At 48.7% G+C, this 12,024-nt stretch overlaps 1 protein-coding gene across 7 annotated transcripts in view; it reads left to right on the top strand.

The window, feature by feature from the left end:
- Positions 1-12,024, top strand: part of LOC146404158 (NBPF family member NBPF6-like) — a 41,823-nt gene that overhangs the window by 22,037 nt on the left and 7,762 nt on the right. For 3 of the 7 annotated variants that reach the window (XM_085023379.1, XM_085023378.1, XM_085023381.1), the window contains 8 exons: positions 1,430-1,779; positions 3,591-3,795; positions 4,345-4,459; positions 6,486-6,700; positions 7,847-7,901; positions 8,744-8,958; positions 9,957-10,011; positions 11,348-11,562. In XM_085023379.1, the coding sequence (XP_084879505.1) occupies positions 3,618-3,795; positions 4,345-4,459; positions 6,486-6,700; positions 7,847-7,901; positions 8,744-8,958; positions 9,957-10,011; positions 11,348-11,562 (1,048 nt within the window). In that variant the 5' untranslated portion in view covers positions 1,430-1,779; positions 3,591-3,617. Of the gene's footprint in view, positions 1-1,429; positions 1,780-3,590; positions 4,236-4,344; positions 4,460-6,485; positions 6,701-7,846; positions 7,902-8,743; positions 8,959-9,956; positions 10,012-11,347; positions 11,563-12,024 lie in introns of those variants that run through there. The other 4 variants (XM_085023382.1, XM_085023380.1, XM_085023383.1 and 1 more) reach the window with 4 other exon arrangements.

Here is a 12,024-nt window from a genome sequence, read left to right as displayed (position 1 = left end):
TATACTCTAAAGTGATGTAGTGTGTTGTGTCTGAATTATTCCTCAAAAGAATTCATGTAAGAGTGTACTGCATTCCTCCAGACCAGCAGTGAATATGTAGCAAATGAAATTCAATAGAACACACTTGCGAGTCCCATCCCTAATTATTAAATGCTTAAGCACATATGCACTGAAGACTCCTGAAAACTCTTGCTGAGGACATGAAAGAGCCAAATAGGAGGTCCCACCATGGCCCAGTGGGTGAAGACTCTGACTGCAGCGGCCAGGTTGCTGTGGAGCGTCAGGATCAATGCCAGCCTGGCTGCAGTGGGTTAAAGGATCTGGCACTGGCACAGCTGCACCTTGAAGTCCATCCCTGGCCCACAAATGTCCCTAGGGCATGGATGTGGCCATTAAATTTAAAAAGACCTAAATAAATATATATAATATACATATCATATACATAGATTGAAACTCCTAATACTGTTTGAAGGTGAAATCAACATTATTTGAAATTATATTGCCCCAGGCATTCTGGGGATGATTTGCAAACTACTTATAAAATGTATATGGAAACCACCCTCCCTGGATTGTCCCAGACGACTGTGGAGAGGCATTAAGTTAGAGGCCTTACTCTAGGAGATTTCCAAGCTCATGTTGAAACCATAGCCACGAGGCGTTCCTATTGTGTCTCCGCGGGTTAAGAACTCGACATTTTCTCTGGGAGGATGCAGGTTTGATCCCTGACCTAGCTCAGTGGGTTGAGGATCCAGCCTTTCCATAAGCTGCAGCATAGGCTGCAGATGGGGCTCAGATCGAAGGTTGCCCTGGCTGTGGGGTAGGCCTGCAGCAGCCCGTTCGACCCCTAGCCTAGAAACTTCCCTGTGCCGCAGGTGTGCCCCTAAAAACCGTAGTAATGTAGACACTGTGGTATTGGTCCAAGTAAAGACAACACAACGATAACCGTGTGATAAGATTGGAGAATAGAAAATTGACCCGCACCCATGTGCAATTCTTTGATTCAGCTGAGCTATGTAACATATGCAATCTTTAAGCTTCTCATACTTTACCATTTTGAAAGTGACAAGGCAGTCCATAGACCAGCAGTCTATTTTATTTGCTGTGCATATATCCGACAAGGAATTTCTCCAAATAATACGGGGAACTTTTACACATCACGCAAGAAGTTATAGACGCCATAAATTCTTAATTAGCGGAAGATTTGAAGAGTCACTTTAGAGCAAAAGATATCTAAAGTGGACCATCAGCTCTTGAAAACCCAAATGGGAAAGCACTGCAGATCTCAGAATGGCTAAAATGAAGGTTTGTCGGAAATGGGGGCACCTGGAACTGGCCTGTCTTGGGGGGACAGCGTAGGAATGGAACATGACCCAACTGCACTGCAAATGGTGTCCGTTTCTACCCTATCACCAAGCACTTCTCTTCTCAGGTGCATCTGCCTCGGAGACACAGTGCCTATCTCCAGACGATCATTTGTTCAGCAATAGCCATGCCTCCTTTATGCATAATCATTCAAAATATATGTCTTTGTCATCAGAAAAATAGATAATCAAATTGTGCTATACTCCTAAAACAGAATATCTCCTAGCATAAGTATACAACCAAATGACTGATGCAACCAATTGCGATGGAGCCTCAAAACCAGACACTGGTTGAAAGAACACAGAGAAAGGGACCCTCCTGCATCTTTACAATTCAGTGACATGCAAGAATAAACAAAACTCATCTGTGGGGAGAGGATTCCGGCCCTGTTTGTCTGTGGAAGATGGGAATTGACTGGTAAGTAGCACGGGAGAAGTTCGGGAATGGTGGAGGTGTAGTCTCTTGATCTGGGTGGTGATTCCACAATGGATACAGCATGTTGAGTGTACTGAGCTGTGCTCATAAGTTGTGTGTGTTTTTGTTCTAGTAACTTATATGTCAGTATAGAAGGGATGGCATTAAGAAAGGGGGGTGACAAAGACAAAAAGAGTGACAGATGGCAGCAAATGGGTAACAGATATTCACCGTGTAAATAATAAGGATGCGTTGAGAAGAAAACCAAAGTGACTGAGCAGAGCAAACACTACAGAGTATACTTAAGAGAAAAGATAAGGAAATTTAAAAGTTCAACTCATATTAAATGACAGACGGCCCTGTTGGGAAAATCACCCCGGAACGACCATCACAGACCTCATCTCCATTAAAAGTACTGTCATTCTGTTGACTATAATGGGAGAAGGTGGGTTTTAATGCCCAAGAGAAATGGTTTCTAATGCACAATGCTTTCCTCACCAAATGTGTGGTCTGGGGAAATTTTATAACCGCTGAGATTTTCTTCATAAGGAAAATAACTTATGATTATTCAGATAGTTCATAGGATTAGATACGATCCCTTTAACTATACTAGGTGCTGGGAACATACCTGACTTTGTCCCTCCTTTGTCCACTGTGTAGTTATGGACAGAATACAGTTGGCAGGGGACAGATAAGATGTTCCCAAATAAATATTCCCCACCCGCCATTTCTAGAAAGAAGTCATGTTCATAATTGAAGGAATAGGAGAGGAACAAGAGTCTTTTGAACAGCCATCCCCAAACCTTGACCTTGGCTAGTTTGCATCTAAAAGCAGCCTTGGCAACATCTTGGCCAGGACCAGCCCCTGCAGTGTTCCCTGTCTGGAATGGAATAAGGAGGTACAGTAGAGCTTAGAACAGCCTTGACCCACAGGTTTGATCCCTGGCCTGGGATCTCCGAAGTTTGGGTTGTTAGGATTATCCAAAAGCCAACAGGCTGCCCCAGTGAAGAGAGGACTCTGACATAACACAGAGATGCAGCAAAAAGAGCACTGAATTGGGACAGAATAGTTCTACTAATTATTCCTTCCCTTAGCATTATACTCAGCTTTTGTCCTACACGTTTATGTCACAGATCACATTGGGGAAGCCCAAGGAAGAACTTCATGACAGTCTAAACGTTTGATGTCTTTCACTGGTGGACGAGATTTAGAATGTGTTAACATTTCCAGAGAAGGTGGGGGGACTTCGTGAGAGCCCTTAAGACAATAGGACATGTTGGGAAACTACTTGTGTCTTGATTTTTGGGTAAACAGAGGAGAGTGAAGATGAGAGCTCTGCGCAGATGTGTTTTGGAGGGAGGGAGCTAGCGCAGTGGTATTAGCACAAGTGCAGACACCTATGAAGTGTGGCTGCTGAGGGGGTGTCCCCATGGCTGGCAACCTTCCCAAGGCACCAGGCAGCCTTGTGTATCAGCATGGCCTAGGCCTCTGAATCCAGGGGCCCCCAAGATTCCATCAACCCTCCCCCCACCTTCCAGTTCTGTTGTGGCAACTCCAGACAGTTCCCTGGCACCCTGGGTCCCCCTTCCTCACGCCAGGCCCCGTCTGATCTATAGGCAGGGTCCTGGGCTCTGAGCTCTAGCATCTTGAACTTGGTTTCTGTGGATACAGGCCCTCCGGTGTTGTGGGGTGTTGATTCGGGTGTGCCCAATGGTAAGTTAAGAATTCCAGTTTTCCTCATCCCTCATTCCCGCTTCAGCCTATGGGATTCCACGTGCTTTAATCCACCCTGTGCTGGGTGTCTTCTCCCCAGGCCCTGGCTCTCCTGCCACGTGTCACCATGGCAGTGTCTCTTGGCCCTTCATCAGACTTGAGGGCACAACACAAACTCATGCGAGAGAACCAGGAGCTTCAGCGGCAGCTGGCCCAGAGCAAGCAGGACTTCCGAGACCTCAGGGAGAAATTCCTTGTATCCGAAGCTACTGCCTACTCCCTGGCCAACCAGCTGCAGAAATACCGTACGTCCTAGGGGTCGGGGGCAACCAAGCGATGAGTGGTCACTGGCTTCCTTCTAGGAAACGAAACACTCTCCAGACTTGATCTTCTCTCTCCTTTGTCAAAATGAATTTCATTCTGACCACAATCCAGGGCAGGCAGAGGTGGCTCTTTCTCCCTCAGTTGGCAGAGGGTGGGAGAACTGAGGCACCAAGGAACTGCCCCCTCAGGCCCCTGCTCCGTGTCTCACCTCAGAGGGAACAAGTCCTGGGAACGTGGCCCTTGATTGAGGGTCAGTCTGGGGGTGTGTGAATTCTGACCTTGCCAAACAGCAGTTAATCTTGTCTCGTTCCTTTCTGTGCCTTGGAGCTTGTCTTTCCTCAGCTCTAAAATGGGGAGGACTGGAAGGCCGTGCAGTTGGGAGCCCGAGGAATCAGATGTGGAAATCCCTGCGTAGAGCCTGGTAACGGGCTTACACCTGCCCTTGGGATGGACTCTGCCTCCTCCCTTGAAGGCAGTGACCACAGCCGCGTGTCCAGCTTCCCCCTGAGGCAGCGTCTCTGTTTTTGCAGAGTGTGAAGGGCACAGAGACATCATTGAATCCGTGCTGGGGGAGAAGCTAGAGTTTAAGGTGGTGAAGCTGGCAGAGAGGCTGGCAGAGGATCCAGCGCTGGCCAAGAGGTTCCGGTAAGGAGGGTTCTGTGCAGGGAGGCCAGTGGAAGGTCTAGGCCTCTGTGAAGTGGGGCCAGGAGTGACACTGGGCCAGGAGAGGACCGAACTGCTCATGGCAGGCACCCAGGCACAGATACTCATGACGTAATCAGAGAACAGCCACTGGTGAAGTATGGAGTACAGTTGTTATTCAGAGCCTCATTTAACATGATTTTTTTTTTTTTTTGACTTTTAGAGCCATGCCTGTGGCATCTGGAGGTTCCTAGGCTAGGGGGTTCGAATCAGAGCTTTAGCCACCAGCCTACGCCAGAGCCATAGCAACCCTGGATCTGAGCCACGTCTGCAACCTACACCACAGCTCAGGGAAACGCCAGATCCTTACCAAGCTGAATGAGGCCAGGGCTCGAACCTGCAACCTCATGTATACTAGTTGGGTTCATTTTTAACTGAGCCATGACAGGAACATCCCATGCTTTTTTTTGTCTTTAATTTTTCTTCTTTTGGTCATGCTCAAGGCATAGAGAAGTTCCCATCCCAGGAATCAAACCAGCACCATGTGTAAATCAATCATACTTTCCTTTAAAAATGTTTTAAAATAAAATATATGAAAGCAGATATACCCCAGGATCCTACTGTATAGCACAGCATATGCAAAGACTATGAAAAGGATCTATATATATGTAACTGAGTGACATTGCTGTTCAGCACACACTCCACAAAATTGTAAAACAACTAAACTTCCAACATTGTTCTTTTTTGAAAAAGCAAAGTAATCCCAGCACAGCAGCAGAAATTTGAGCCACAAATGTGACAATGCTGGAGACTTAACCACATGCTATCATGAAACTCCAGTTGTTATTCAAATCCTCATTTTCCATGTCTTTTTTTTGTTTGTTTGTTTGTTTGTTTTGTCTTTTAGGGCCTCACCTGCGGCATATATGAGGTTCCCGGGCTAGGGGTCAAATCAGACCATAGTTCACGGCAACGCCAGATCCTTAACCCAGAGCAAGGCCAAGGATCGCACTTGAATCTGCATGTATGCTCATTCGGTTTGATAATCACTGAGCCATAATGGGAACTCTGCATGCTTTTTAAAAAGTTTTCATTTTTTGGTCATGCTCAAGGCATAGGGAAGTTCCCATCCCAGGAATCAAACCAACACCACATATAAATCAACCATACTTTAATTTAAAAATGTTTTAAAATTAAATATATGAACACAGATATATCCCAGGATCCTACTTATATAGCACAGCATGTGCAAAGAATATGAAAAGGAATCATAATATATGTATAACTGAATGACATTGCTGATCAGCACACACTCACACAACATTGTAAAACAACTATAATCCACTATTTCTTTTAAAAAAGTAAGAAAGGAAACAACCGAGATGTGAGCCACAAAAGTGACAATTCCGGAGAGTTAACCACAAGCTACCAGGAAACTCCAACTCTGCTATTTAAACAAATCATTGATTTGAAATCACAGCACATGAAATTCACCAAATTCAAATCAAGTGAAGAGCTCAGGAGCATTTTGTCCATTTGCAGTGTTTTGTGATGCCAACCTCCTTTCCCTTCCCTCACAATCCCCTCCTGACTGACTCGAGCTTGGCCTCCATCCTGGACCCTGGCATTCTCTTGGTCTTTCGAATTCACACCAGCCGGACTGTCCACACCGGGTGTCTGGCTTTGTGTCAGTGCCTGCCAGTGCCTGATGTGTATTTTCGTGTGGAAACGGGCATGGCTGAGGGAAGACCTGGAGCGCCCTCTCCATGAAGCAGGTGTAGGAGGACACTGGGGTTGTTCCCAGAAGAACACGAGGAATGGGATGTCAAGGACTCTCAGGGGAGCTCTGGCTGTTCCAGAGGCCGCCTTTGTTGTCCGTCCCCCTTTCTCTCCGCCCCAGAAAGGTCACCCCCTAGGTGTCAGACTTCTGCATCGAGAGCTCCTTGGGGATGCCAGGGAGCATCAAACGCCCTAAGAGTGTGTGGTCCATGTCTCTGGGATTTCAAATTGTACCTGTGTGCCCCCTCAGGGAATTGGATGTCCTGATTCACGCTCAGGCAAGAGAGCTGACCCAGTTACAGCAGAAGGTGAAGGAAGGGAGGGATGACTGTGTCCTGCTCGTTCAGCACCTCACCGACCTCCTCACCCACAAAGACCTTGACAAGGACCAGGGGCAGGGCTTGCGAGAGCAGCTGACTGAGGGACACAGGCTGGCAGAGTGCCTCGCCCGCAAGTTCAGCCCAGGTAAGGGGGCCACGGACCCCGATTGCACTGGGCAGCTCCATGGTCCCCAAGAGTCTTCACACCTCACTAGGCATGTTTTGGGGATTTGTAGGCTGTGCTTGCAGACTATGGTATTCCTGGGCCCGGAACTGAACCCGTGCCACAGCAGTGACAACAGCAGATCCTTAACCCACTGGGCCCCCAGGGAGCAGCTCACTAGGAATGTTTTTTAGAGCTGTTCGGTTTTCATGGCCCATTAGGGGCTGTGGTAGGACTAGGATGGGCTGAGGGTGAGGACAGAGGGGAAACAAACGCATAGGGTAGGGGAAAGAGTATTCCGACTCTTCTGCCTCCTCCTTGATGGACGAGGGCCTTCGTGCAGGAGGCAGCATGCACCCAGGGATAAAGCACAGAAAGGAGGCTGCGACAGGAGGCAGCCTGTGGAGGGAAAGGAGCCCTGGCCTACGTGTGACAGTTGCCTGCTTCCAGCCTGAGTGCTGCCTTTAGAACTGGGACTGAGTGACGGACTGTTCCTCTCCGGATACCTGTTTCCTCATCTGTATAAGGGATCAATCACTCGATGGTGGCCTTAGTGATGAAATGTGGGGATGTGAACAAATGTAGTTGAGAAAAATGAAGGCCCCTTCGTGTGAGGGGTTGGAGAAGGTCCTTGATGTACTTGATGAACTTGGTGCTGGGAAAGCTGTCTAGGGTGGAACACATTCCATGGAGAGAATTTCCCTTGATACCACACACACAAGCCCACTTGATGAGCCCGTGATGTCCCCAGATGGAGGGATGTGGGGTTTGGTGTTTCTTCCTCTCCTTGTAGAAAGGAGAGGATCTTGTGAGAGCTGCCAAAAAATACAGAGCAGGAGTTTATGGTGAATTTGTGGCAGGAGGGATGATACCGTTGTACAGGTTGAGATGGAAGCTGGACACCAGTGCCGTGACATAAGGAAGAAGAGACAACTGCAATGTTTGCCTGATGACGTGGTGATCCAGCCCTTTGGAGGCAAGGAAATTGCTAAAAGACAATGCGTTAGACCGTCACCACTATCCTAACTCTCACATAGATATGTATGGCTCCATGGCCACATGAGTGCTTGTGTTTGTCGTGGGAGAAGTGGGCAGAAGCTGACTGGGGAGTTCTGAATTTGTTTACAGAGAGTGATGAAGACGAGAAGGAGGACGACGACGAAGCAGCAGCACTCACCCCCAGGTAACAGCACCTGTCAGGATGTGGTCATGGGGAGATAAAATATGGAGAGGTCCCAGGAAGAAGAGTAAGTGAGGTCAAGAGAGTCACAGATGCCAGATGCCAGGAGAAGCAAAGTGCAGACTGAATTTTCTTCCTTCCCTCCTCCCACTCGGGCTCGCCTGTGTCTTGTCTCTGTGGCACCTGTGTGTGTGACCCAAGGCAATGCACTGCCCTTAGGATCTCCTGTGCACACAGGGACTATCTAGCCTCTCCTACATGAACTCCAAGGTGAGATATTTTTGGTTATTCGGAAGAAGGTCACTTCAAAGAAATAAAGACCAAGTAATTAAGGAGTAAATCCAAGACTTAAAGACCAAGAAAATTATCTAGATGTCCCAAATGTACTTGTCATGTGACAGTCATTCTAATAAGACGCCTTAGAGGGCTTTCTGTTCCTAAAAGAAGGCATAGCATCTCTGGGAGTCTGTGTTGCTTTAGTCGGTGAATTCCCTTGGCTGCTTTATGTTGAATATCATGTGACTCAGGCACATGGTGCTAGCGCCTGGTGTGGTAGTTCATGTGTGGCTCATGTTCCGGAAAGCCCCACACTGGGATGGCTGAGTGTCCTTCCTCATCAGACGATGTGTGGCCAGGGCAGGGAGCACGTGCTGGTCTCTCTGCCTCCCAACCTGTGGAGCCACACTGCCCTTCACACACAGCAGCACAGTTACCTTCTTCTTTAAGGATATTGCCCTTTTGCTTTCTGGGACCACTCCCTGTGCCTCCCCTGCGACCACCCGGGACAGCTTGGTGTCTGTCCCTCTTAGTTTAATGTTCCGTCATTCGTTTCCCACCTGGCACAGCGTGGAAGTGCAGGAGGTTGCAAAGGAGGAGGTGCTACAGGAATCCCAGGATGAATGCATTTCGACCCCTTCAATGGTCCAGGAAAGGTCTGACTGCACCCAGCCTTCGGGTGATGGCACATGTGCATCTGATGAGCCAAAAGTTGGCCCTGCTGCAGATGGAGCCTGTGCTGGCTCCCACGCCAAAGAGGATGACGTTCCAACCCCTCACCCAGGTAGCCTGCTTATTCTTTGTTCCCCACAACCCGTCTAGACTGAGCAAGGTCTTCTTCGAAGGTAGACCCTGTAGATATATGTCGGTTCGAGTCAGGGGAAAAGATGGATTATGAGACCCAAACACCAGGTTAGGTCAGGGAGCCTTCATCCCTTCCTAGGTCGAGGTCATGCCTCTGTCCACCTGGACCCACTTTCAGGCCAATGGACCCCAGTCAGGTGTGACAAAGTCTCACTCAGCCCAGCTGGACATCCTCAGGAAGTGACTGTCAGACCTAGTTTGGGGCACATGTGTGTTGTCCCCTGTAATGATCTAAGTTTTCATGCTGTAGGAGGTCCTGGCCTTTCTATCCCTGTGCGGACCCAAGGGCAGACCTGACTGTGTGTGAGGAGACGAGGGTTCCCTGCTTTCCCTGCTCTGAGCCCCCGTCTCCACGGTCTCTGTGTTGGCGTGTCTTAGCTCAGCAGTCATCTGAAATGCAGACAGAGTCCCCTCTCCCCCTGCCTTCCTTGAATGTTTCCATGAAGGTAGTGCGTCCAGCCTTGCATGGCCATTGTTTCTGTGTAGCACCAAGTACTCCTTTCCATTGGAGAGTTGACACAATCCATCCATCCCGCTAGTCTCACGTATAAGTTCCTCTAAGCCATCAACAACTACATTATCCATTGGGACGAACGAGTAGTGTAGAAACAATTCTAGATCATACCTCAGCTCATTTTCTAAGATCTCTGGGGGAAATCCACTCTCTTAGCCATCTATATAGCCTCAGCAGAGAGGATGCTGGGAGAAGGTTCTTCCAGATCAGGAGGCGATTCCCTAATGGGTCTGGCCGCAGTGCTAATTCTCCTAAGCCTTCACTGAAGTGTCCCGGATCATCTCTGCCGAGGTACTCTGTTCTGACACTGAGAATATTAATGTCGTTGTGGTCGGTGTGTGCACTGAGTTGCCAAGTGTGAGCAGTGCTTAACTCGTGTGACATATTGTCTCTGAATTTCTTAGCAGAAAATCAGAATGGTCATGAGGAAGTGGATGGACAAGAGCCACTGCCCCCCAGGTAACTCTGAAGCTTTGAGGGCTGTGAATGTCGGTACTGATACCAGGAGACCTCAGACGCAGGGAACACCAGAAATTGCTCAGTATAAAATAACTCTTTCAGCGGAGTTCCCGTCGTGGCGCAGTGGTTAACGAATCTGACTAGGAACCATGAGGTTGCGGGTTCTGTCCCTGCCCTTGCTCAGTGGGTTAACGATCCGGCGTTGCCTTGAGCTGTGGTGTAGTTTGCAGACGCGGCTCGGATCCCACGTTGCTGTGGCTCTGGCGTAGGCCGGAGACTACAGCTCCGATTCGACCCCTAGCCTGGGAACCTCCATATGCCACGGGAGCGGCCCAAGAAATAGCTAAAAAAAAAAAAAAAAAACAAAATAACTCTTTCATCCCTTCAGGCAACAGTCAAATATCTCCTTTGGTAAAAAAGTTGTCTATTTCCCTTGGGATAGTGGTACGGGTTTCAATTTCTTTATTTTATTTTATTTTCAGTCTTTTGAGGGCCGCACCCATGGCATTTGGAGGTTGCCAGGCTAGGGGTCTAATGGGAGCTGTAGCTGTAGCTGTAGCTGTAGTCCATAGCCTATGCCACAGCCACAGCAACGCAAGATCCCAGCCATGTCTGTGACCTACACCACAGCTCGGGGCAACACCAGATCCTTAACCCACTGAGCAAGGCCAGGGATCCAACCCACAACCTCATGGTTCCTAGTCAGATTGGATTCTGCCGCACCACGACAGGAACTCCCATGGGTTTCCGTTTCTTAATCCCTCAAGGTTAGTGATGCACAGTGAGTAGCCACAGGTGAAAGAGTCAAACACAAGAAATCCTGCAATCACCAGTCCTCTCCTGGGGGGTTAAAAGCCGGGGGAGACGCACATCTGCTTTGAGTCCTTTTGGCATCAGCATGTTAGTCAGTGTTGGGAGGCTGGGGAAGAACCTGGAAAACCTTTCATATTGTAGCATGCTCTGGATAAAATAGGTCCTGCAGTCTGTATTTCCTCCAGAGCCGTACTCACTCGGACAGTGTACACTCAGTTCCACACAGGGTCTGCAAAACCAGGATTTCAGTCCTCTGTGTGTGCTGGGGTCCTGACTGTGGCCTGAGGGAGAGGTCATTCTCCTCCAGCAGCTGGTTGTGGGGCCAGAACCCCGAGCCTGTGCTGTTCTCTCTCCCTCCCCATGGCAGCCACACTCCGCCTCACATCTAGGAGGGTGGTTTCTCCCTTCTGGAAGAAGACTGCCGCTTTGCTCTCTGTGTCTGCTCCCTATGCCTCCCCTGAACAGGAGCTAGAAAACCTCCTCTGAGTTTACTTTTCCGTCTTCCCCTCCGCATCTGGCACAGCGCGGAGTTGCAGGAGGTTGCAAAGGAGGAAGTGCTCCAGGCGTTCCCAGATGAAGCTGTTTTGGCTCCTTGCATTCAGCAGGAAGGTTCTGACTGCTACCCGCCTTGCAGTGATGGAAAACTGGCATTTGATGAACAGAAAAAGGGGTCTGCTCTGGATGGAGCCTGTGGTTGCTCTCCTGCTGCAGAGGGTGAAATTCCAGCTGGTCCCCCAGGTAGCCTGCATGTTCTTTGTTCGCCTAGTCTGATAGGAATAATCCCCTCGGGTAGACTGTATGCTGACATAATGTTTGGAAGAACCTGGCACTGCAGTTGCCTTTAAAGCTTGCTTGCTGGTGCTAAAATCTCTTAGCTTTTGTTTCTCTGTAATGCTTTTCATTTTTTTCCCCTTCAATTGCCTTTAAAATGACATAGTCCATGAAGTAATGATTTTGTCCAAGTTCTAGTCATGTTTGCGCCACTGGCAATTAATTAGCCCCCAGGCAGTCCTGCCAGACTCACATGTACCTCTGCCACCATGGCCAGGAACTAACGTTCAAGCCTCCTAAGTTTGGGTGAGTCTCCCATCTCCCATGAAATGCTCCCATTGTCATTCCTGAGCAATGTGCCTCCTGAGTTTCTACCCCTCTCTGAGGCTGCTGCCAGTCTTGCTTGTATCTTTGGAAATGTCACAACGC

Source organism: Sus scrofa, chromosome 4 (genome assembly GCF_054392235.1).
Source record: "Sus scrofa isolate SSC_HxYL_T2T_F1_AM1 chromosome 4, Sscrofa_HxYL_maternal_Yorkshire_Landrace_v2.0, whole genome shotgun sequence".
NCBI lineage: Eukaryota > Metazoa > Chordata > Mammalia > Artiodactyla > Suidae > Sus > Sus scrofa.
Note: the sequence above shows the minus strand (reverse complement) of the source record. Positions and strands in the feature narration are given on the sequence as shown.